General features: G+C 63.4%; 2 protein-coding genes and 1 non-coding gene across 5 annotated transcripts in view; 1 reads left to right on the top strand and 2 right to left on the bottom strand.

Annotated features, from left to right (window-relative positions):
• Window positions 1–11942, top strand: part of TMEM175 (transmembrane protein 175) — a 29159-nt gene extending 17217 nt beyond the window's left edge. For 2 of the 3 annotated variants that reach the window (XM_040489934.1, XM_040489949.1), the window contains 8 exons: window positions 246–340; window positions 2343–2394; window positions 2763–2798; window positions 3469–3552; window positions 4014–4178; window positions 8466–8544; window positions 8694–8829; window positions 10330–11942. In XM_040489934.1, the coding sequence (XP_040345868.1) occupies window positions 246–340; window positions 2343–2394; window positions 2763–2798; window positions 3469–3552; window positions 4014–4178; window positions 8466–8544; window positions 8694–8829; window positions 10330–10984 (1302 nt within the window). In that variant the 3' untranslated portion in view covers window positions 10985–11942. The remainder of the gene's footprint in view (window positions 1–245; window positions 341–2342; window positions 2395–2762; window positions 2799–3468; window positions 3553–4013; window positions 4179–8465; window positions 8545–8693; window positions 8830–10329) is intronic. The other variant, XM_040489944.1, reaches the window with a different exon arrangement.
• On the bottom strand, window positions 5181–5265 carry TRNAR-UCU (transfer RNA arginine (anticodon UCU)). The gene has a single exon. It is a non-coding gene; the product is annotated as a tRNA-Arg (tRNA).
• DGKQ (diacylglycerol kinase theta) lies at window positions 11334–22049 on the bottom strand. Its single transcript, XM_040496305.1, is given in 23 exon segments — window positions 11334–12745; window positions 12974–13126; window positions 13204–13315; window positions 13407–13553; window positions 13718–13818; window positions 14190–14368; window positions 14467–14615; window positions 14859–15010; window positions 16622–16737; window positions 17349–17387; window positions 17809–17959; window positions 18348–18409; window positions 18532–18586; window positions 18707–18797; window positions 18890–19128; window positions 19248–19348; window positions 19489–19645; window positions 19647–19715; window positions 19935–20060; window positions 20152–20237; window positions 20667–20766; window positions 21482–21731; window positions 21955–22049. Coding segments are annotated over 23 exon segments (2832 nt in total). The 3' UTR covers window positions 11334–12643.
• Window positions 22050–23982: the final 1933 nt, after the last annotated feature.

The following is a 23982-nucleotide window of genomic DNA, read 5'->3' as shown; positions in this document are numbered from 1 at the left end:
ACGGGACACGGGGCATCCCCAGATACGCACGACGGGACACGGGGCATTGGTGCTGTGCAGCGGGGAGGCGGGGAGGCTACCCAGAAGAGGAGCCTCAGGGTGGGCTGGGGTAGAGGCTGAACCAGAAGGGGAGGTGGGAACCGCCAGACCCTTCAGAGGCCTTGGGGACTCGGCACCTTGGACGGGGCCGCCGGCTGCCACGGACTGAAGTGGTCTCTGATGGTGATGCTTTTCTGTTCCTCCAGTTTGACAAAAGTATACAGAGACTTCTAGCAACCAGGATTGCTGTCTACCTGATGACGTTTCTCATTGTGACTGTGGCCTGGGCAGCACATACGAGGTACAGAGTCAGGCTGGGGGCTTTTTCTGGGCTGAGGTCCACATGTCTGTGGCTCACTCAGTGCGTGTGCCCAGAGGGCGCAGGCCCCAACCTGTCCGGGGTCAGCATGGCAGCAGGCGTGTGCTCAGGGCACCGATAACACGCCCATTCTCAGGGTGTCTGGTGGCCCCTCCCTCATTTCCTGAGCCAGCAGGCCCCACTTCACCCCAGATTCTGGCTGCAGGCCTCTGCACCCTCCTCTCCACGTGACAACGGGGCCTGGGATGATGACACAGGATAACACCCTCGCGTGGGCACGCACACAGGACCGGGCAGGGAAAGGACTGCACGCTGACCGCCCCGTGCACCCCTGCAACGCCGCAGCACTGTGCTCAGGTCCCTCTGCCCGGTCCTGGGGCTCCAGCAAGGAGGAAGAGGCCGCAGGGTGCACGCTCCCAAGCCGGAGCTTTCTCTTAAGAAGGAGAAGGTTCCTGAGGGTCTGACAGGAACAGGGCCCCAAGCTGCAGGGGACCCCTAACCCCCAACCCAGGCAGGCAGGCTCCCGGGGAGAGGGTTGGGGTATGGTGCGAGCCCTTGCTGAGGAAATGCCCCTGCTTGGGGGACGGTGGGTACACAGGGAGACCTGGGAGCTGTCCACACACTGGCGCTGGCAGTAAAAACGTCTGACATTTTAGGGGCGCCTGGACGGCTCAGTCGGTTGAGCGTCCAGCTCTTGATTTCAGCTCAGGACACGATCTCACGGTTCTTGAGTTTGAGCCCCGAGTCACGCTCCCGCCGACAGCACAGAGTCTGCTTGGGATTCTCTGTGCCTCTCCCTCTCTGTCTGCCCTTCCCCTGCTCACGCTCTCTCAAAATAAATAAACGTTTAAAAAACATTTTTTTTTAATGTTACGTTACACACCTGCTTTTAGCAAAATGACCGTTTCTGGTAGGGACGGTTGGCCCTTTGTAAAGGCTTAGGGGCTCCCCTGTCCACACAGAGTGAAGAGGGGGGCCACGGCCACTCTGCCTGGTCCTGCTTGTGGCTGATATGGCTGAGCTCCCTGTCACTCCAGCGGCACAGACAGGGCCGCACAGCACCTTGTTTGTGCACTGGCTCGTCAAAGGCCACATCCTGCTGCCAGGGTTCCCGAGTGGGCACAGATCCACCTAGGGCCCTGGTGGCTGCGCCCACCTCCCCCAGGCTCAGTGGGTTGCCGGTGGGGCTGCTGTCCATGGGGGATATGACCCCTTTCTCTGACTGTAGGGGAGTGCAGGACCCCAGAGCCAGCCCTGGCCAGACGCGGATCTCCCAGGTGGGGGGATTGAGGCCCACTGAGCCCTGCCCAGGAGAAGGCCTTGTCCTCTGACCCCTCGGAGGGGGACTCCACGGAGGGCAAGGACAGCAGGGAAGAAGATTTTTGTTTCTAGCTCCTGCATTGACCCTTGGTGAGCTCTGCTCATGTTCTCTGTGTTTAGTTTTCTGCTCATGATTTCCTGCCTTGAAATAAGAACCATCTGTCTGTTAATTAGGCTGTTTCAGTAGGTTAAGTGTATAACATCCTTGGAAGGATTTCCTTTTTTAGAAGTGGCCTTTGGGCACAAGACCAGAAGAAGGACTCCCCTGCCGGTTTCCAGTCTCCCAGGCAGCCAAGGGACACCCCAGAGCACTTGGGACACCTCCTGGGGGGGGGGTGCGTCCTCTGCTCCACAGGCTCTGAAGACACTGTCCCCAGAGCCACCACGTGCCTCGTTGGTTTGTACACAGTGATCCCAGCTCTGAAGCCATGCGCGTCGACTCAGAAGAGTTCGTGGAAATGCGAACGGTGTGATTTCTAGGGAACCTGGGTTTTCTTCTTTGTATTTTCAGTCTCTTCCAAACTTTGTACGCTGGGTAGTATCTTAAATTCGATTAAAAATGACATTTTTAATGATCTTTCTAATCCTCAGATGCTGGAACGTGTGATGCTATTAGAGCCACCTGATTGATGGCATGTCTTTCTGTTTTCCTTACGTTGTTTAGATTGTTCCAGGTTGTTGGGAAGATAGACGACACACTTGCCTTGCTCAACCTGGTGAGTCGTTTTCATTTCTTGAGAAACGATTATGTTTGTAATCCTGTGTTCCCCGGAGAAGGGAAAGAAGTGCTCGGCCTCTAGAGCCTCTGGTGTTGAGAGCCTGGGCACCCCCCCCCGCCCCCCACTCCTGGACTCCTCACGCATCCTCCCACAGGCACTGCCGACAGATGGGCCCCCTCCCCTCTGTTCCACCGTGAGGGCGTGAGCTGAGCTTCCTTGGGGTCTAGGAGTCGTACAGTGATCTGCCTCTGGGGCGGCGGCACTGCCAGAGGTCCCCCTGGGCGGCAGGGCCTGCAGGACACCTGGGGTGGCCTGCCTGCCTTCCCTCCTTAACCCTCAGCTCTCTCCTTCCTCCTCCTTCCTAGGCCTGCATGATGACCATCACTTTCCTACCTTTCACTGTGAGTACCTGCAGTTGCCCCCTGGGTCCAGCCTGCCCTCCCCTGGGCAAGGGCACTCGACCCGGGATGCTCCCTCCTCAGAAACTCTCAGACCAGCCGGGTGGCCCGAGGCCCGACCACAGAGTTGCAAAGAGGAGAGAAAGTTCCAGGGGAGCCAGTGGCAGTCGGGTCTGCTCTAGGGGTGGGACACACCCGGGGTCTCCAGGCCGTTTGAAGGGGGAGAGGCTTCCAGGGGCCCCCAGCAGGGACTACGATGGCAGAGACACCGGCTTGGCCTCCGAGGGTCCAGCGAGCGGCGTCGCTTCCACACCCCTGCCCCCGGCCCCTGCAAGGCCCCCACCTCACCGCCTCCTGCCGTCCCGGGTTCCTCCCCAACTTGCGGCCCCCACATCGCCTCCCCCAGGGGCTCTTCCACAGCCTGGCCTCCCCCTGTTCGCGCCTGCCCGCGCTCCCTGTCAGTCCCGACGGAACAGTGGTCTGGGCATGCAGGGCCGTGCGTCAGAGCATCCTTCGTGAAAGTGAGAACGTTGCAGCTTTAAAGGCTCAAAGCGTTCTGTGGGTCGCTCCGGGTCTGCCACCACCCGGACCGCTCTGTCACTGAGTGCGCGGCGCGCCTCGGGCACAGCAGGGCCCCGCACGGCCTGGTTTTGTCTCGTCTCTTTGGCTGCAGTTTTCCTTGATGGTGACCTTCCCGGAGGTGCCTCTGGGCATCTTCTTGTTCTGTATGTGTGTGATCGCCATCGGGGCCGTGCAGGTAGGACGCCCCAGCCCGCCTCCCCCTGCCCATACACTTGTTTTCCTGGAGCACACACTGTGCACACGTGTAGGATGCGGCGTGTCGGCCGCAGCGAGAGCCGTGCAGAGCGGCTGCCAGAGGCCCCCAGCCGCAGGCTGCAGCAGGACGGATCCAGAGGCTTTCCGAGCCTGGACTCCGTAGCGACATGGAGGGAGAGAGGCATGGGGCTGCCCAGTGTCCTGAGGCACTCATCTGGTGGGGCAGGGTCCCGGAGAGACCCCCCCCCCACACGGCCCCAGGAGCAGAGCAGGGGCTCCTGTCCCCTCTCCGCCCCCCTCCGGGACACCCCGTGGGGAGCCTCCCAGCCGAACCTTCTTCTCTGGGGTCCCCACCCCTGGGGCGCCTGTTCATGTCCACGGGTGGGAGGGGTTACTGGCCAGAAGCCTCTGCCCGGGCCCTGCATCCTGCCGCTCCCACAGGCGCTGATCGTGGTGTACGCGTTCCACTTCCCCCACCTCCTGAACCCCCAGATAGAGAGCTCCACCCACAGGACCCTGTATCGGCAGCACATCCTGGGCATCGTCCTCAGGGGCCCGGCCTTGTGTTTCGCTGCTGCTGGCTTCTCCCTGTTTTTCTACCCCTTGGTGAGTGGGGGAAGCAGGGGGGTGGGCAGGGATGACATCTCACTGAGCAGATGGCCACCAGAGGGTGGGGCGGGGGAGGCACCACCAGGGAGGGGTACAGAGCTGTGCAAAAGTCTCCAGGGGCACCGGGCAGCACGTGGCCTGGTGCCCAGGGTGTCAGGGAACGTAGCTGGAGGGAAGGGCCCTCCCCCTGCTGCGGGGACTTGCTCTGCAGGTGAACGCGCACCACAGTCAGAGCCAGGCCTGGTCAGATGGGGGCAGCTGGTGGGCCATGCCTCACCCACGTTTTCCCCAAGTGGGCAGAGCTTTAAGACCAGAGGCGAGAGACACAGGTGCCCGGAGTCTGGGCTGTGCTTGCTCTCTTGGTGAGTACGGAGTCTGCACAAAGCTGCCAGGGCGGCCAACACTGCCCCGGCCGGGGCGGGGGGGGGGGTTCCTAGCAGTGTTGCCATGACAGCAGGCAAGAAGCACCTTAGGAAGAACATTGATGACCTCGAGTGAGCACGTGGGAGAGTGGACAGAGCTGTGCCTGTCCTAAAGACATGCGTGGAGGGTATGAGCCACCCAAAGAAAAAGCAAAGAAAGAAAATTCCTGAACTAAAGGAAACTGAAAAGTGGAAAAAAACAGAGGCGAAGCTGTTGGCAGAAGGAGCCCCATTGTGCAGCCCGGCCGAGGAGAGCCAGGGTCCCAGGTGGGGACTGGCTACCGAGTCTCAGGAAAACCCAGGTGTGGTCAGAGGTCAGGACGCTTCACACGGACATCTCTGGTTCAGTCTTTGGTGCTCTCCACTCCGCACCCTACACTTCGGGGGATGCGAGAACTTGGAGCTGTCTCAGCCAAGTCACAGAAATCAAGGTTGGCGAGTGCCTTTTACCTGTCAGCTAATTTTTTTTAACATTTATTTATTTTGAGAGAGAGAGACGGAGTGTGAGCAGGGGAGGGGCAGAGAGAGGGAGACACAGAATCCGAAGCAGGCTCCAGGCGTTGAGCTGTCGGCACAGAGCCCGACGTGGGGCTCGAACCCACGCATCGTGAGATCATGACCTGAGCAGAAGTCAGATGCTCAACCGACTGAGCCACCCAGGTGCCCCTCGGCTAATTTTTTTTTTAATGTTTATTTTGAGAGAGAGAGAGAGTCCCAAGCAGGCTCCGTGCTGTCTGTGCAGAGCCCGACGCGGGCTCCGTCCCAGGAACTGCAAGATCAAGAGTCGGCCATTCAACCAGCTGAGCCCCCGGTGCCCGTAGCCATCAGCCAGCTTAACAGGAATATTGTTCTAGCAACGCTTTGTCTTCCAGAAATTGAGGGAAATCCTGACAAGCAGCTGTTTCAGAGTTGATGGTGGAAGCTTCTGCACGGTTCCCGCCTTTCCCCAAGCGCTCGTGAAGAACGGCGAGGTTTCAGAACCAGGGCGTCGTAAATATGAAGAAATGGTTGATGTTCTAGATGTCTAGCGCACATTTCAAGAGAATTCCAAGTTTGAAACAAATAGGCGGGCAAGGGCCACTGCAGAGCGTTGTCTGCATGCTGGGGGTGGGGGCTAAGCGTCCCAGGCGCCCTGAGGTCAGGTCCAGGCAGGCCGGGTGGGGGAGGGGTACGCCAGTGTGCAAGCAGGCAGGCAGGCAGGCAGGTGTGGGGGGTGAGGGCAGGCCTCAGGCTTCTGCTTGGTCTCCTTAGTCTTGAGCGTGTGTAAATTGAAGGGGGTGCTGGTGGGAGGGGTGCGTGGAGTCAGGCAGGGCGTTCTTGGCTGTGGCCTGCAGTGGGGTGGCTCCTGGTGGGCAGGGCAGGGCCAGCAAGGGGGACGCACTGGACAGGAGTAAGGGGCAGCTGGCCCGAGGCCGCGTACACGTCCTGGGGGGCAGCCTCTCCCGGCTGCGCGTTCATGGTGGCCGACAGCGGGTGTTGGTTGGACAAAGTCAGGGGCTGAGGATGATGGAGGTCATTGCATGGAGCATGGAGGGACAGCTGGGGTGTGGTATGGGCAGTCGGGACGAGCAGAGCTGAGGACCAGGGCAGGCCGTGCCCACTGCCAGGGCCTGGACCAGGAGCCTGGGCTGAGTGGGCAGCGTCCATTGGGTACATGAGGAGCCTAGACAGTGACCTTGCCCTGATGCCATGATGACAGTGGGGGAGGGGCACCTCAGCCACCAAACAGGAAATGGAGGGCTGGGGGGGGGGCCCAAGTGACCAGCGGGTCCAGTGGCCTCCGAGGGTAGGCTCAGGCCATGGCGCTCTGTGATGGAACAGTCCGCTGTCAGTCCGCCCCCACCCACCTGCCCATCAGCCTTCCTCTTGTTGCCTTCTTCCCTCTTCCCCTGCCGTGTGGCTCTGATCCTTTGCCCTCTCATCTCCTCACCTGGAGCCCCATTGCCCGCCACCACCTGTGACACAACACATGCAAGCTTCCTGCCCCCCAGGAAGCCCGTGGTCTCCATCCTCCTAGACATCCTTGCCACCCCCTCCCTCAGCCAGATGCTGTGCTGGGTTCACCTTCTAGATCCAGCCCTTCTGACCACCCTGGCCCGGGCCATCCCGGTGTGGCTACCTTCCTGCAGCGGTGATGTTCTGGGGCCTCTGCATTGGGCCTCTCATGCCAGCATCTAGTAGAAGCCACTTGTGTTATTTCTCTGTCCCCTCCCCCCTCCCCAGATTGGGATTCCTCCTCCCCTGTGGCTCCCTCCCGCTGATCCTCCTGCAGGGCCTGCCCACCGATTGGCCTCCTCCCACCTGCTTCACACCCGGGAGGCCTGTCCCTCAGTGTGTCTGCTCAGTGATGTGGTGGGGGCTGTAAACAGATCTGTGATGCTGGCCTTCGTCATCTGTCTGCAGTGTGCCACTGTCTCCCTGATTGTACTCCCCACGTCAGGTGACCCTGAAGTACTTGGCTTGCAGGACAGAAGGCGGGAGCCCCCCATTGAGCGTAGGCCTGGAATGGGGCAGTGGTGGCAGGAGGAGGCGCCTCACTGCAGGGGTGTCGGCTGTGTGGGTACCACAGCCGCAGGGTGAGCAGAGCCCTCGTGGGACCTGCCAGTCTGCCCCAGCCTTGAGGGCTCGCGCTGCCAGAGCCCAGAACACGCCGCCTGGCCCTACAGCCTTTCTTGTTCAAATTACGGGGTGTGTGTGCAGTGAAGCCCACGCCACTGTGTCCTGTAAACACCATCCAGCGGCAACGATGGAGTGCACATCGCGTGCAGCCGCCACCTCCACCTCCTTCTGGAATGTTTCCCTCACCCCGCCCCCCCTGCTGCCTGGAAGCCACCAGTCGACTTTCCGTCTCTCTCTGTGGATCTGCCTGTGCTGGGTAATTCATGTAAATGGAATCATAAAACACGAGGCTTTTACGTCTGGCTTCTTTCGTTCAACATAACGTTTTCAAGGTGGGTTCACGTCGCCCCAAGTGTCAGGACTTCCTCTCGTTGGCTGGGCCGCGTTTTCTCACCCGCGCATCTGTCGACGGACTCTGGGTTCTTGCTCGTCTTAGCTGATGTGAACAGTGCTGCTGTGAACGTGGGGTGCACACACCTCTTGGAGACCCTGCTCTCAGTTCTTCTGGGTGCACACCCGGGCCAGACGTGGGCTTACTGGATGGCAGGGGGAGGCGGGCGTGGGCTTGCTGGGTCGCAGGGGAAGGCGGGCATGGGCTTACTGGATGGCAGGGGGAGGTGGGCATGGGCTTACTGGATGGCAGGGGAGGCAAGCATGGGCTTACTGGGTCGCAGGGGGAGGCGGGCGTGGGCTTACCGGATCACAGGGGCTCCCTGTTTGATTTTTGGGGGACCCGCCACATTGTTTCTGCAGCGGCGGCACCAGTTTACGTCCCCACCGACAGAGCGCGGGCTCCCAGTTTCCCCACACCCTCGCCAAGGCCCGTGGACCCGCTTTTCTGAGGGCCGTCTTCCCCCGGGGTGTGACGTGGGGTCTCCTGGTTCCGTTCTGCATTTCCCTGAGGCTCGGTGACGCCGAGCACCTTTTCGTTCATGGGTCGGCCACGGTGTCTTCTTTGGAGAAATGTCTGCTCCAGCCCTTTTCCTTGGGTGTCGTCTCTGTGCCGTGGAGGCGAGGAGTTTCCACCTGCGCTGGGCGCCAGGTCCTCCTCTGCCACGCGGGCTGCCGTGTGCCCTCCCGTTGTGTGAGAAGTGCTCTTGGATGCACGCACGGCTTTCAGCCTGATGAGGTATAATTCACCTGTTTCTTAGGTTGCGGGTGCTGCCATCCCTTTGGAGCGGGTGGCTTCTGGGTGGGATTTCTGGTGCAGCGTCACCTCCTGACATGTCTGTGTCTCATACAGTCGTACCTGCTGATGGCGACGGTCATCTTCCTCCCCTACGTCAGCAAGGCCTGCAGCTGGTGCAAGGGCAGGCTTGTGGGTAGGTGTGCGGGCAGGCTGGTGTGTGGGGCCTCGGCACTGCTCCCCAAGGCCTGTGGAGCATGGGAAGGGCCCAGGCGCCCGTGACGGCCAGGCGTCCCTGCAGAGTCCCCTCCCCTGGCCAGCTCCTCCCTCCTGGCACATCCACAGGCCCCCAAGAGCCCCCAGCTCACAGTGTGGAGTTCTTCACATTTGACCTGCATGAGCCTCTCAGCAAGGAGCGGGTGGAGGCTTTCAGCGACGGGGTCTATGCCATCGTGGCCACACTCCTCATCCTGGACATCTGGTAAGGACCCAGGCCTGAGGAAGGGGTCCGTGGCATGCCTGTCTAGAGGGTCTCTCTTCATCCAGCCCTACGCAGGCGGGTGCTGCGGCCTCCCGCTGCCACCCTCCCTGTGGAACGAGTCCCACCCTGGCCGGAGCCCCCTCCAGAATTCAGGGTCTCCATGGGAGAGCACGGGTGGAGGCAGGGGGCACCAGGGCCACACGCAGGACTCCTCACGTCACTTCTCCCTTCCCCAAGCTGGGCAGATTGGGGGCAGGCGGGCTTCCCCCACCTCCATCCTCTCCTCCCCCTTTGGCTCCACCCCCAGGCCAACCGCCCCTTCCCCTGCCATCCCCCATCCCCCATGCCAGTCCTCCCCCCACCCCTGTCCCCTGTGCCCACCCCCGGGGCTCCTCCTCCCACACCCTCTGTTCTCATTTTTCCCTTCACTGTGCTCCACCTGATCTGCCTCTACATTCTGTCAAAGTTCGAATTTTCGTTCCTGCGTTTTTGTGTTTTGTCTGCTCCCCCCCCCCCCCCGGAAATTTTTCATTCTTTTTTAGACCCTTTTGTTTCTTTGGCCTTATTTCAATACATCCTTATTTTGTTGGACGTGTTACAACACTGTGATTTTGCCTTTTGTATCTGGTAAACTCTTCATTTTCCTCATCCTCTCTTGATAGCTTTTTCCTACTGTAACTCGTGAATTTTTTAGAAATTGGGAGCAAGTGTTCACTGGTAATCAATTTCCGAGGCCTAGACCTCAGGTTCCAGAATGATGTGGCTTTGCTCCTGCCCTGTGGCCAGGGCCATGCTAGCCCCAGTTCCCTTGCTGAGTGGAGGCACGGGCCAGCTGAGGCTGGGGGCCCAGGGGGCTGTGTTCCTTCCTCCACTCAAAGCCACCGTCCCAAGGACCTGGGGCAGTACCCCTGGCTCTGTCTCTTGCCCCTACCTGCAGATCCTTGCGGCTCCCTCCAAACCCCCAAACACACTTGTAGCTTCCCACTGTGAGGGCGGCAGGTTCTCTGGGCTGTGCGATTGGGGACATCCGTGGAAGGGAGAATCCTGAGATATGCCTTACAGTTACTCCTTACAATAAAGTGCAGCCCAGATCTGAGAGCCATAGAGGCTAACTGCCCCCCCCCCCCCCCCAGATCTGCGGGACTGCTGCCCGAGTTGATTGGATGGCCACAGGAGAATGGACAGACCTCACGAGCACCCACCTGTGGAGGCCAGGGGGGCTGTAGGCTTGGGACCAGGGCTGCTCACCAGCCCGGGGCTGTCAGCAAAGTGCAGGCTGGAGTTAAATTTGAACTTCAGATGAACGTGTAATTGCTTAGTATACTAAGTGTGCATGTAGGATACAACAAAAGCGGTCTGTGCCCTTTATGTGAAATTCAAGTGTGCCTGGGAGCTAGGTGTAGCCCGCCTGACGGGGCTCGGGATGGGGTGGGGGCTGTAGCCCGGACCTGACGCCCTGCGTTGAGGCTGTTATAAATAATGTGTGTTGACCATCCTCAGCGAGGACAACATCCCGGACTCCAAGGACGTGAAGGAGAAGTTCCACGGCAGCCTGGTGGCGGCACTGAGCGTGTACGGGCCACATTTCCTGGCGTATTTTGGCTCCTTCGCCACGGTGGGCCTGCTCTGGTTTGCCCACCACTCGCTCTTCCTGCACATCCGCAAAGCCACGCAGTCCATGGGGCTGCTCAACACACTGTCGCTGGCCTTTGTGGGCGGCCTTCCGCTGGCCTACCAGCAGACCTCAGCCTTCGCCCGGCAGCCCCACGACGAGCTCGAGAGCGTGCGCGTCAGCTGCGCCATCATCTTCTTCGCCAGCATCTTCCAGTTTGCCATCTGGACCACGGCCTTGCTGCACGAGGAGGAGACGCTGCAGCCCTCGGCACGGTTCGGAGGCCGGGAGCACGCGTTCATGTTCGCCAAGCTCGCGCTGTACCCCTGTGCCAGCCTGCTGGCCTTCGCCTCCACCTGCTTCCTCAGCAGGTTCAGCACAGCCATCTTCCACCTCACACAGATCGCCGTGCCTTTCAGCTTCCTGCTGCTGCGTCTCCTCGTGCGCCTGGCCCTGGCCCTGCTGCGGGCCCTGCGGGGCCTCCCCCTGCCGGCACCAGGGGGCCAGGATGACGTGCGGTCCCCGCTCCTCCCGTCTCCCTAGTAAGTTCCACGTTCTCCCTGCCCCAGCCTGCAGCTGGCCCACTGGGGCTTTATTTTCATTGTTCTCTTCTGGCGCCCTCGGGAGGTTTTCCACTTTGCAGAGTCCGGCGGCAAGTTCACTCCATATTGTGCGCGCCTGTGCCCGTTTCGGTCCTAGGCCCACGTTCTCCGTCAAGCCGACCCACACGGACGCTGGTAGTCGTGTGGCTCCAGGGGCAGCTGGGGGACCACAGCCTCAGCCCTGGAGGGGGCGTGGGTCCCCACCTTGGCCACCCTCCTGCAGGCAGAGCTCCCTGGCAGCTGCTGGGCAACCCACCCTGGTCACTAGGCACAGAGAACACAAGAGCAGGTCAGCAACGCCCAGACTGTATTTATCCTGGGTATAAATTATGATTACATTCAGGTAGTGACAGGTACACACAGGCCCTTGGTGCCAGGCCCACACTGCCCCATTTGGGCACACAGACGCACTTAAATACAGAAGGACAGACTCACCCTGACCACCACATACAACCACAGACCAAAACCAACACCAAGGCCTGCAAAGCAAAATAATTACACCAACAGGGACACAACACACGGCTGTGTGCTGGAGGCACATGACACGAATGTTCTGCTACAAACGGCCACTACAGTGCATTTGTGCAGTTTTGGCAGAAGCTTGGGGGACGTGGCTGGCAGGGCCGAGCCAGGACAAGAGGGACAGGGGGTTCATGGGCCTTCCTGGAGGACTCAGGAGACACTCCTCCTGGGGCCAGAGGCTGGACTCCACGGGCCGTCTGAACTCTGCTTGGTGGAAGAACGCCGCAGCGGTCTGCCCCGCAGGCCTGCCCCACGCCCCTCCTGCCACGTCTCTGCTGCCACGAGCAGCAGCAAGGGGACCCACGAGCCCGGTCAGCTGAACAGATACTGGGACTGATTGTTGACAAACGGGTGATTAAAGCTGGCTCTTCCCACTTCATGCTTTGTAAACTTCCTCTGGGTCTCCCGGCCCAGGCCTGCCTGGATGTGTTTCCGGTCCCTTGCAGGCACGTTCTGCCCCACCCCAGTGAGGGCCCAGCTCCCCTGCTCTGCTGCTTCCTGGGCACCACACCACCATCTTCAGGCTGTTGGCCAAGCCCATCTGGTCTCAGGGCCAGCCCAAGCAGCTGGAGGTGCAGCCCAAGCAGCTCATACAGTGATGGGGCCAGGAGACAAGGCACCTTCCCCAAGACATAGCAGGGGCCCCTGCCCAGCCCTCGGTGGCCAGGGCATCCCAGGTCTGTACCAGGTGCACCCAGGGCCCACAGAGCTGGCTGTCCTATAGGAGCATCCAGGGAGATGGCTTGAGATTCAGTGCTGCCCACCTCAACAGGCTCGGGGCGGGCGCCCCCGCCGCCGCGGGGGCGGCAGTGAATGCAAAAGGAGAAGTGCCTGTGCTACCCAGGATGGTGATGGTGGCCTAGACCCCAAGAGGCGAGAGCGTTGGCCAGCCAAAGCCCCGCACCCACCCTATCACTGGACCAGAGGCCAGGGGAGGAAATACCTGCCGCCCACCCAGCAGCTTCCACGTGTCACAGGGATGAGGGGGAGACACCCCACAGTCAGAGCTATGGGCAAGTCCATCCGTGGCTGGCTGGCTGGCTGCTGCTGGATACACAGACCGTTCCAGGGCTCTCTGCTACTTGGGGTCCCCTTCGGGGACAGGCACCCCATCTGCTCGGGCATCCTTGGGGGTCCCAGCCTTCCTGGGTTTCTGCTTGGTCTTCCTGAGCATGTGGACCTGTCCCAGAACCAGTCAGGACAAAGGGCTGGGTGATACTGCAGGAGCTATCTCAGCCCCCTTCCCGGTAGCTTCGGTCTGTTGAGCCCAGGGGGCCTCAGCGTGCAGGCCTCCCGGTGTTCCGGGACAACTGGCTGCTGCAGCAGGCACTCGGTTGGCCACGGCCTCCCAGCACCACACCCGCCGCCCCGCCTGCTCAGGCCCCGCCCAGCCCACCCCGGTCCCTACCTTCGGCCCCGCAGCTGAGATGATCATGTGCCCGGGAGCCTGGATCCAGGGCTCGCCGTCTACCTGCACGGGCGTGGCCTTCAGGAGAGTCACGCGGAAGTAGGAGCCCTGGGCGATGCGGATGCCGGAGCGCAGCCCGCCCTGGACCTGGCCCTGGGAGAGGAGAGGGCCGGCTGGGCTCAGCGGCCCGAGGGGCCACACCGGGGCCCACCCGGCCTGCCCGCACTCACCATGTGCATGACGCCCGTCACCCCCACCACCTCCAGCAGCCCGTCATCCATGCGCGGCTTCTCAAACCTCGAGTCGCTGTCCGAGCCCCACAGATCGGCCCCCGAGCCCCAGCTGCACCGAGGGAAGGGCGCACAGGTAAGAGGGGCGGGGCCGCATGAGGGCCTGGAGCCCCACCTGCGGCCAGAGCCCCAGCCACTGGCACCTGGGGATGTTGATGAAGATGAGACCCTCGATGCTGGGCAGCTCCACCTCCCGCTGCTCCACCTGGAGCCGAATCTCCCTGTGCAAGCCGCGTGAGTGGCTGATCTTCTGCAGCCCGACCCGCACGTACACGCCCTTGTTGTGGAGCCTGCGGGGGCGCGCACCTGTCAAGGCAGCGCCCTCGCCCTGCCCAAAACGGCCCCCAGGTTCCAGCCCCTACCCGCCAGTTCCCGCTGGCCAACCCCAGGAAGGGTGCCGTGGCCAGGGGGCGGCCCAGAGCAGTCCCAGCCCCCCTCCTTGCCCCTCCAGCACCTGCTGGTGAACTTGCCAGGCTCCTCCTCCCGTGCGTGGTGGAAGTCCAGGCTTAGCTCTGCGTCGATGCCAATGCCGCAGTAGTTACTCATCTGCACAATCTGGGGACAAGACAGTCTCGCGTGGCCCTGGTCAGCCCCCACTGGCTGCTCTCCACCTTCCCCCAGCTGGGTCCGGCCACCTCGTCTCCAACCCAACTCTGTCCCTGTTGTTAGGGCTGCTTCTGTCCAGTGACTGCCCTGCCCGGTGACCACCAGCACCTAGGAGGAGGTAGGCATGGCACGTGGTGCCCACGAGGATCACAGCTGGCCTGGGATGTCCCCAACAAGTCACTGCTCTGACAGGGCCTCAGCTTTCCCAGTAGCCGGGATGGCACTCGCACCTGCCCCAGGTGGTGGCAGGGACGGGCATGAACCCCCCAGCCTGCAGGGGGCCCAACGGATGCCACGCTCTCGCCAGGGCACACGGATACCTTGGGAGGCTCCACATCTGCCATGCTGTTCTCTGCACCTCCAGCCTCCTGAGCATCCAGCAGGATGGTCCAGCGGTCCATAAGCACGGCGTCAGCTTCGTCCACCGACACCAACACGGAGAACGGGTCCTCCCCGCTGTAGCCCGCTCCCCAGCGGAGGACCCGGCCAAGGTCATTCCCTGGGACACAGGCAAGAGAAGACTGACCCTCCACGCCCACCTACCCACCACCACCCTCAGGCCTTGACTGAAGCATGGGATGTGCTGGCCGAGCCCACCTGTGCCCAGGGGCAGGATGGCCACAGAAGGCTCTGGGCAGGCCAGATGGCGCCGCGTCTCCTCCAGGGCAGCGAGCACCCAACCCACAGTGCCATCCCCACCGCATACCAGCACCCGGAAGCAGGGCACCTGGGAGAACACGTGGAACCTGGCAACAGGGAAACAAGAGGTGCTCTTGCAGCCATTCCTATGCAGGTGCACAGCTGGTGGGAGCAGGAAGTGGAGACCCTGGGGCAGAAGGGGGCTGCAGTTCATCCCCCACACACGATGGCCTGGAGGGTTCTGACACGGAACCCCAACCTGTTCCCTTTGGCCTCTCAACGGGTGTGTGCAGGCACCCCTCCCGGAGCTTGCCAGACTGAGCAGCGCAGCGGGGGACCACTAGACTCACCCAGGAAGAGGCCCCCCATTGGTCAGCTCAAAGACCTGGTGAGGGTTCAGCAGCTTCCGGAAACTGCAGAGCAGGTCGCGGCCCTTGAGGCCTCCACTCTTGGGGTTCACAAACACGAGGAGGGGGCAGCAGTCTGGGGGCAGGTTCGTGTGCTGACAGATGGGGCGCTGGGTTAGGGCAGGTTCCCAAGGCCACCCCACGAAGGCAGTGCCTGGTGTCCCCCATGGCACTGTCCGGGCAGTGACAGTCCTCCAATCTGGGGCCAGCCCCCTCCCAAGGAAGGCGCACAGAGGTCCAGGGGGCCACACGGCCACTCCCACCTTGCCGCTGACTGCTCAGGGCACCCCCTGCGGCAGAGGCACCCATAGTCGCTGGCCAGCAGAACAGAGATGAGGCCCGCCAGCCTGCAGCTCTGAGCACAAAGGCGGCGCCACACCAACTGTGACACTTGTCCCCAGACCATGCCCACTGCCTGATCCACGTAGCCCAGAGGCCCAGGCTGGACCCCCACGTGGGACTCTATCTGCCCCTCCTGGAGCCATGAGGCGCACACCCCAGGAGGAATGCAGCTCCCAGGGCCCCCACCGACCCACACGGCAGCCAAGAGCAGCAGCCGGGTTCACAGAGTGGCCCCGTGTCTCCCAGTGTGGGGAGTCCACCTCCCAACAAACCACCCTCAAAATACAGTGTCTGGAGACAGTGGTGGGGGGCTGAGGTCCCCATGATGGGGAGGATAGGGGAGCTGTGGTCCCCACAATGGGGAATATGGGGGGCTAGGGTCCCCACAACGGGGAGGATGAAGGGCTAGGTCCCCACGATGGGGAGGATGAGGGGGCTAGGGTCCCGACAGTGGCGAGGATGGTGAGGGCACTGGGGTCCCTGCAGTGGGTCTGGGGTCCCCACAGTGGGAGGTCCTGGGTAACAGGCACAGGATTGGCCATGGCTGAAGGCCAGGACATACTTGGAGTGACCCACAGGGCAGAGCTACTCGGTCACCCCTCACCCGCTCACTCCAAAGCAGGCAGCTGCCAGGAGGCAGAAGGTGTGTCGGCACTTCCCGCCTGGCTGACAGCTGTCAGAGACCCTGACCTGCACACACTGCACCCTCGTCAGGACGGTGGGACAGCACCGGGTCCCGACCCAGCTCAGGGTAGGAGAGGGCAGCCAGGACCAGTCACCCACCCGGTCACAGACACTGAAGTCACTCTGCCCTAATTCTGCTTCACCGGGTCAGGGGTCAGGAGTTAGGGCTCAGGGAGAGAGCAGCCACAAACCTCTGGTGGGATCCTGGGGACCAGCAGAGCTGTGGACCAGAGGGTACTGAAAAGGCACAGAGCGTAGGGCGGGACCTGGGGCTCCGGCCCCTCACCCTGCCCTGTCCTGCGTGATGCCCACCCTGGCCCTGCACTCACCCCCAGCTCGCTCTTCTGAACACAGCCTCCAAAGTCAGGGAGCCCCACCTACTGGCCGGAGGTGGCCCAGGGTGATGGCAGGGGTCCCCAGGCCTCCCAAGCAGGGGGTATGGGGCCAGGGCCCAGTGACCCCACAGAAGGCAAGGGCCTGGCAGGGTGTCTGCACACACACAGCCTTTGGGAGGCAGCCGCCACGGGGCAGGCGCTGCGTCCTGTGGTCCTCACGCAGGCCTCTCACCCTTGGACCTCAGGCTCCTCCCTTGGTGTGAATTTGGCCACCACCCTGCACGATGGACAAACCGGTGGTGGGAGCCACGCCTCCCCAGGTGTCCCCCCAGAGCACCCACTCACCAACACATCTGGAAGCACCAGGGCAGTGAGCGGCCGGCCATGCACAGCCGTGTCCCTGACCAACATGTACAGTCGCTCCGCCTCTGCAAAGCAGGTCACGTCCAGCACCACTGCACCTGTAGCAGGTGCACTGTAAGCTCAGGCCAGAGCCTCACCTTATCCCGCAGCCAGTAGGGACCCTGGCTGTGCCATCTGATGGCATCCACATGACCAGGACCACCTTTCTGTGGAGCCTTTAAAGACGGCGAGGCTCAGAGACAGGACGTAGTAGGTGGGTGCAGGTAAGGCCACCAGGAGGTGGGATGGAGTGGCTGGGGACACTCTGATCCCTGGCCCACTGAGCCTGCTGGGACCTGTGGTTTGGGGCGGGGGGGGGGGGCACCCACAAGAATGGAGAACAATGATACTACTGAGGACACACAGAAGGGACATGGGGCTCTTGGTAACGAATCCTCCCACTTTTGGGTAGATTCGAAGTTTCCATAAAAGAAGGTGCAAACCGAAGGGCAGAACAGGTTTTGGAGAATACGTTCTCCGCACCTCAGTCACATTTTAGCTAAAGTGTTACAGCCCTGAGGCAGAGAAAAAAACAAACACATGTTTCCCTTGCCCGTGGTTCCCCAAGAAAAAGGTCAGGTTCTAAACGAAAACGAGGACAGGCCTTTCCATCTAACTCTAGGGAATGACCTTTGGCCAAGTCTGGGCGCGGCTCACGGAGGCGGCTCACCTTGGGAGGAGTAGACGTGGCTCACAGACACCAGTCCAGCTGCAAAGACAGGCTGTCATCAGGGGAGCGCCCTGCCCCCCGGGGTGCATCCGCGCGCGCCCCCCCCCCCCCCCCGCACGTCCACCTCAGCACGGCCACCCCAGGCAGCCCCACCCTGCCCCTCAGGCCAATGCTGCTGCCACTTCGCTCGCAGGCAGGTTCCCAGTGAGTCCCTCCCCAAGTCAGAGCCAAGGGCAGAAAAGGCAGAGGCTGGAGCTCAGGCGTCTCAGAAACCCTTGGCAGAGGTAAGCAGTCTGGGCCCTCGAGGTGAGACCAGAGGCCCACCGAATGGGAGTCAGCTCGGCGAACGCTCAGACAGCAAGTGGCGGGGGGGGGGGGGGCATAGCAGCCCCCACGGCCTGCTCTCTGAACCCCTGGTTGCCAGCAGCCAGTAGCCCCAGGTCAGGCCAGGCAGTCACACCTTTGGTGGCCACAGCCTCGTCCAGTAGGCTGCCATAGTCCTGGGCAGACAGGCCAGGAGGCAGGCCACCAACAAACAGGCGGACGTGCGGGGCCACAGCTCTGCTCTCAGCCACGTAGAACCGCATCTGGTTCATCTGCCGTAGGGACGTCTGCAGGAAGAGGGCGGGACGCTGAGCCGGAGCACAAGGGGACAGCACCAGCGCCCAGCCCCTCCACCCCCCTCATCCAGGAAAGGGGCCCTTAAAAGATCCCGCAGGATAAACAGAAAAGGAAAGGAAGAACACACAGGCTTCCTTCCTTGGGACAAGCCACTCAACCCCCCGGGGGGGGGGGGGGGGGAGAGGGGGCAGGGTCTGTGGCTCTAACCCCACCTTCCAGAACAGGTGACATTAGGATGCGGACGGACCCACCAGGCCCAGGGGGGTGGCACTGCCAGCCAGGAGGGACATGGTGTCCTGGGGGCAGACCCTCACTATGAGGTAGAGGCCACGGCAAAGCCTGGCAGCTCCCTGGGGACCAGCGTTCACCCCCAATGACCTGCCGGATGTCACGAAGCCGGTGGAGCAAGGGCTCTTCATCCGCCAGCACCGTCCGCTGGACTGCAAGGGTGAGAGGCGAGGCCTGTGAGCACCAGGCACCAGGCCCACCTCTGCGAACAGGCCTTGGGGCGCCGAACGGCCGGTCGGTCGGTGGAGACAGCGACGGCAGGCTGCTCACTCACCTTGCCTGCTACCCATGAGCACCTCCACCAGCTGGAAGCTCTCAGGACCCTCGGCCTGTTGGGGGGAGGGGGGGCAGAGTTTGGGGGCCTCAGGCCTGGACCGCCCACTCCCCCAGGACACTCACACGGGGCAGCCGGCCCAGCAGGCTGGCCGGGAGCACCGGCGCGCACGCACCTGGCGCCCGAGCAGCGGCAGGACCTCCAGCACCACAGTCCGGGCGGTGCTCTGTGCGGTCACGCGGATGGACACGTAGGCCACACCCACCCTGCAGGGAACAAGCTCAGGAGCCTGGGTCCCACGGCCCCCACCCCTCCCAGCTCCCGCTGGCGGACCCTGGGCCTCGGGCCTGGGTCTCACTTGAGCCAGGCAGGGTAGATCTTCAGGACCTCCTGGGTGCGGGGCAGAGCACGGATGATGCAGGCCTCGGGCACGGCCTCTCGGGCCCCCGGGCCCCAGCCGCCCTCCTCCTCTGCAACCCCACCGCTCCAGGGTCTTCCCCGCGCCCCGGTGTCAGCGGCGTGCACAGGCTGGGGGAGCGCCTGCAGCTCAAAGTCCCGAGGGTCCTCGGCGACGTAGTAAGCCCGCAGCGCTGCCTCCTGCGGGGAGGGGCGGGGGCAGATGTGGACACGAGCCAGGGCCATGGTGTGTGCCCAGAAGCACTCCCGGGAAGGGGCCCTGCTGCGGCCGCTGGGGGGGGGGGGGGGGAGGCTCTTACCAGCACCTCCTCGCTCCTGGCCAGGCGGGGGACAGTGATTACTCGAAAGTGGTTTCGCTGCAGGGCATCGTTCCCATCAAAGACCTTCAGGGTCTGCTTGCCTGAGCCAGAGAGAAGTGCTTATGAGTCCCCGGAGTGCAGGACGGGCTGGCAATGGGGCAGGACGGGGCTGGGCACAGGACAGGTGATGGCATGAGGTCGGGCGGGGGGGGGGGGCAGGCAGCAGCTAAGAGGCACTTACTGGACTCCGGTGGCAGCACCTCTCTGCCCAGGCTGGCGGGGGAGCTTCCGTCCGCGCCATCGTCCCCCTCACCTGGCTCGGGGGCCGGGCTCTCAGAGATGCGGAAGCAGTGCATCTTACTGAAGTTGCGGGACAGCAGGCGCACGCACGCGGGGGGGCAGCACCATGGTGTGCAAGCGCCCAAACGTGCACTCGGGGGCGAGCGCGGTGGAGCAGACGGAGTGGGCCTGGGGGGGCGGGGCGCGGACGGCCCTCAGCCATTCTGCGGGGGCCCGCGCTGGACACTCGGGCGGGCAGCGCCACCCTCGGACCAGACGGGTCCCCCCCGCCCCCAACCGAGTGCGAGGCAGAGGGCGAGGATGGAAAGGAGACACCCCCACATCCCCCAGAACCCGGCCCCACAGGCCCCGCCCACCGCACCCCTCAGGACCCCCGCCGCACCCCACCTGCACACCGCACCACTCGCAGCGCACGCCCGCCAGCACGTCGGAGGAGCCGCACGTCTTCCTGCACACCTCGCAGCGCGCACCCGAGGGCAGGTTCCCCTCCCGCCAGTGGTGGTGGTGCGTGTCCTGCAGAGGGGACCGTCAGTGGCTCGGCCGGCCCCCAGCTCGCGCCCCTCGCCTGCCCCCAGGTTGGGGAGATCCGGCCCTGCACACTCACGTGGTCCCGGTGCCCGTCCCGGTGGCACTGGCGGCAGTCGCTGCAGGCGAAGGGCACACAGTCGGGGTGAACGTGCAGCTCACACACTGGGGGGTGGGCAGGGTTAAGGGCCTCTCGCCGCTCCCCACGGGCCCTGCCCCCTTCTGGCGGGCATCTCTGACAAGGCTGGATCCAGACCACATGCTCTGGACCTGCTTCCTTTAAGCTTCCTCACTGCTGGACAGGGGCCGTTCCCACCCCCCCACCCCACCCCACCCCACCCCACCCCACCCCACCCCCGCCACAGACGGCTGGAACCAGCATCTCCTGGTATCTCCCTGCCTGGCCCCCTGCACCTGCCTTCCTGTGCAGGCAGCTCTAGAATCCATGAACACCGCCCCCTCCCCCCCACCATCAGTGCCCAGGACCCCGCCCCACCTCCTGCCCACCACCTCCACCAGCCACCTGGCCCGGGGGAGATCAGGAGCCTGGTGACCGGCTCAGTCGAGAGGGCAGCCAGGCAGGCTCCGCCGTACCTTCGCAGCGGAGGGCGGGTGCCTCCAGGCCCTTACGGCACACGGCGCAGAACTTGCGCTTGTAGAGCCCCCGCAGGCCGAAGCAGTGGGCCACAGGGACCTAGAGGGAGCAGAGCTCCACCTCAGCCTGGGGCCTGCCCGCCAGCACCCTCACCTCCAATCCAGGCCCCCAGGCCTAGACCTCTGCATCCCAGAGAGCCCCCATGGCCACCCACACCACCTGCCTGACCCCTGCAGTCCCCCCAGATCCGCCCCAGCCCCTCTGTGCCCCCCAGGGGTCCTGTTGGAACCCATTGCCCGGCATGCCCACCTCTCCGCTCCCCCCATGGTCCTTGCAGGACCAAGCGTGGGCCGCTCCCAGCGGCCCCGAGGTCAGGCAGCCCCGTCTGCAGAGAGCAGCCCTGCTGGTCCGGCCCAGGCCTGATTCAGCTGTACTGCGCAGGAAGCCTGGGCCCTGGCTGCTTCCTCCAGGCCTGTTCCCCCGCCCCCATGATATATTTGGGGCAACTGGGATGAAGTGCATGCAGACAGAGGCCCACCAACAGGCAGGAGGAGCAGGGCCGGGTGCCAGGGACCTCAGGTGGGGGGCAGGGCGGAGGGTCACAGCCGGCGGGAAGTGAGGCCCGGCTGGTGCCCCGGGAGGGACTCGCAACAGGGATGCGGTCAGCATCCTCGGGGCCCAAACCAGCGCAAAGGAACAGTCCCACCCCATCCAACCAGCCAGCCTGCCTCCCGGCCCAGGACTCGCCACCCGCGGCCTCCCCAGGCCGCCACCCCCGCTCCCCACAAGTCTGCTAGCCCACACTCGTACGCACTCGGACCAGGCTGGGCGCCACGCTCGAACAGGGCGTCTTCACGTGCTTCAGGCACTTCTCGTGGGACATAAAGTTGCAGACTGTGGGATGAGAGCTGCGTGAGTCGGCCCCCGACCCACCGGGAATCGAGAGACCCCAGGGCCTGGCATGCAAAAGGGAGGCCTTGGCAAGCAGAACCACCGAGGGCCAGGGCAGCGCACCGACCTCAACGGGCCCACTCTGCCGGAGCTGAAGGGGGGGTCGGTACGGGCTGAGTCACCGCAGCCCACGCCCCAGCTCTGGCCCAGCCCTGAACGATGGCGCAAGCAGGTCCCACCATCTCCACTGTCTCGGGGGCATGACAACAGCCTCACCCCCAGAAGCGCCATGGACACCCTGACCCTCTGCCCCACCCCACCTCTCATCCCCAGAGAGCCCAGAGCCGGGATGACGGCGTGTCTTAGAATCCTGAGAGTGGCCCCTGCCCCTTGCACCAGGCCAGCTCTCCTTCCAATGTGTGGATCCTGAGGGGCAGGCAGGAGAGCGGGCGTCTCTGCACATCCCCCCAGACCAGCTTCACCAAGGACATCCTTCCCCCACCCCCAACTCTAAATATCCCTAACTTCCCCCTCCCACCCATCATGTGTCTGCTGAGACCAGAGCTAGCCCTGTGACGGGCCAGGAGCCCAAGGCAGGCGGGTGACCAGCCGAGCCACAGCTGCCCTTGCCCCTGCCCAGAGGCTCCAAAGGCAGTGAGTGCTCAGACCTGTGCTGTGCCCCCGAGGGCCACCCATCGTGGGGAGGCCGCGGAGGCCACTAAGACAGGAGGCCCAGAGAGCCCAGCCAGATTAAGGCCCGGAGATGGACAGGGTGAGGGGGCAGTGCAAGAGAAAGGGGCCTCTGGCACGCATGCAGCGGTGAGGGGGTGGGGCGGGGCTGGGCCCCCTGGGCTAGGACAGGATGGACAAGGTTGCTGGGGGCTGGGAAGTGAGCAGGTGGCAGAGGGCCTCCCCAACACCACCTTTAGCGAAAAGTGTGACCACAGGGGCCATGAGACAACCCGTCCCACCCAATCCCCAGAAGGACGCAGACAAGGCCCCCCACGGGCCAGCAAGGGCAGCCCTCAGTCCTGGCTTCGGAAAAGCCACAGCAGGCTGGGGTCAGAGAGGAGTGGGGAGGCAGAGGCGGGGTGAGCACTCCAGCTGGCTTCCCCTCCGGGGCGCGCAGACCAGCTCTGTCCTGGGCTGGGCAAGTGGCACCCAGCCCCCTCCTCTGGCCGGCAGAGATAGCACCTGATCACCCCACATCCCACATCCTGGGTGCTCCCTGGCAGGGGAGGAGGCTCTTCCTCCCACACCCTCATCTGGTCCCTCTGCTTACCCAAATTACCAGCCCGTTCTCCACAGAGGCGGGGAGAACGTCCACGCGGCTGCCCAGTGAAGGCTTCACATCGTCCCCAAGCCCCGCTTCTTTCCCCGAGCTGCTTCACCCCTTATTCCCAGGGCCCCACTTATGAGAGGCCACAGCCATGAGGGGGACCCTGGGTCTAGCCTCAGACCTGGAGCTGACTCAGCTGCACATGCAGGCCTCCCGCCTCAGCGAGTCTCTGGCATGGGAGAAGGTAGGGCGCTAAATGTCTCTGACATGAGAGAAACCAGCGGTGACTCCCCCCATGCCAGCTGGCCAGGCCACCTGGTGCAGCACTGGGGGATCAGGACAAACATGCCATTTTCTTTGGCAGAAGGCCCAGCCGCCTCCACCTGTAAACCTTAAGTGGTCCCTCTGTCCCCAGAGCCAGAAGCCCGTCTTCCTGAGTGGAGCAAAGGCTCTCCACCTGCCACTCTCCACACCCCTGGGCAGCTGTGGTCCTCAGGGCCCGCCCACCTGCCCTGCTGCGGGGAGCAGGACCCCGAGAGAACAGACCCTGGAAGCTTGCACCCTTGCTGCCCGAGAGTCAGAGGAGGGAGGGCCGCCTCGCCCAGCCAGCCAGCTTGGCAGCTAGGTGGGAGTCCTGTCGGGGCATGCTGCACTTGGCCCCTGTGGGCAGCAGTGTGTATGCAGGGCAAGAAAGGCCCGGCACCGAGGCACAGGAGCCAGTGGCCCAGGTCAGCCCTGCCTGTCCACACTGCTGCCCCAACTGATGGCAGTGAGGAGCCCAGAGCAGCCCCACCTGCTCAGGGTGAACTGGCCTCATCCCCCAGTCACTGCACCTGCCCCACGGAGCCCACAGTGCTCTTCTCCCATTGAATCCCAACCCAAGTGAGAAAGCCCAGGGAGCACAATTTTCCTGAGACCCACAGCCCTGGGGAAGGGGCCGCGACCACCTGACACTCCCGAGCCCCTGGAACTGCCAGTCCTTATCACCTCCATGGAGAGGTTCTGGGGCCAGCACGATCCTGCCCCGTAGGGTAGGCGGCTCTGTCCAGAAGAGGCTATCGCTGGGAATACACAGGTCAGAGGTGAGGAGCCCATTCTGGGCCCGGGGGGGGGGGGGGGGGGGCGGGGGGGGGGGGGGGGGGGGG

The sequence above is a fragment of the Herpailurus yagouaroundi genome, unplaced genomic scaffold, assembly GCF_014898765.1.
Source record: "Herpailurus yagouaroundi ecotype Mexico unplaced genomic scaffold, PumYag 28, whole genome shotgun sequence".
Lineage (NCBI taxonomy): Eukaryota > Metazoa > Chordata > Mammalia > Carnivora > Felidae > Herpailurus > Herpailurus yagouaroundi.
This window is presented reverse-complemented; position numbering and strand designations above follow the sequence as displayed.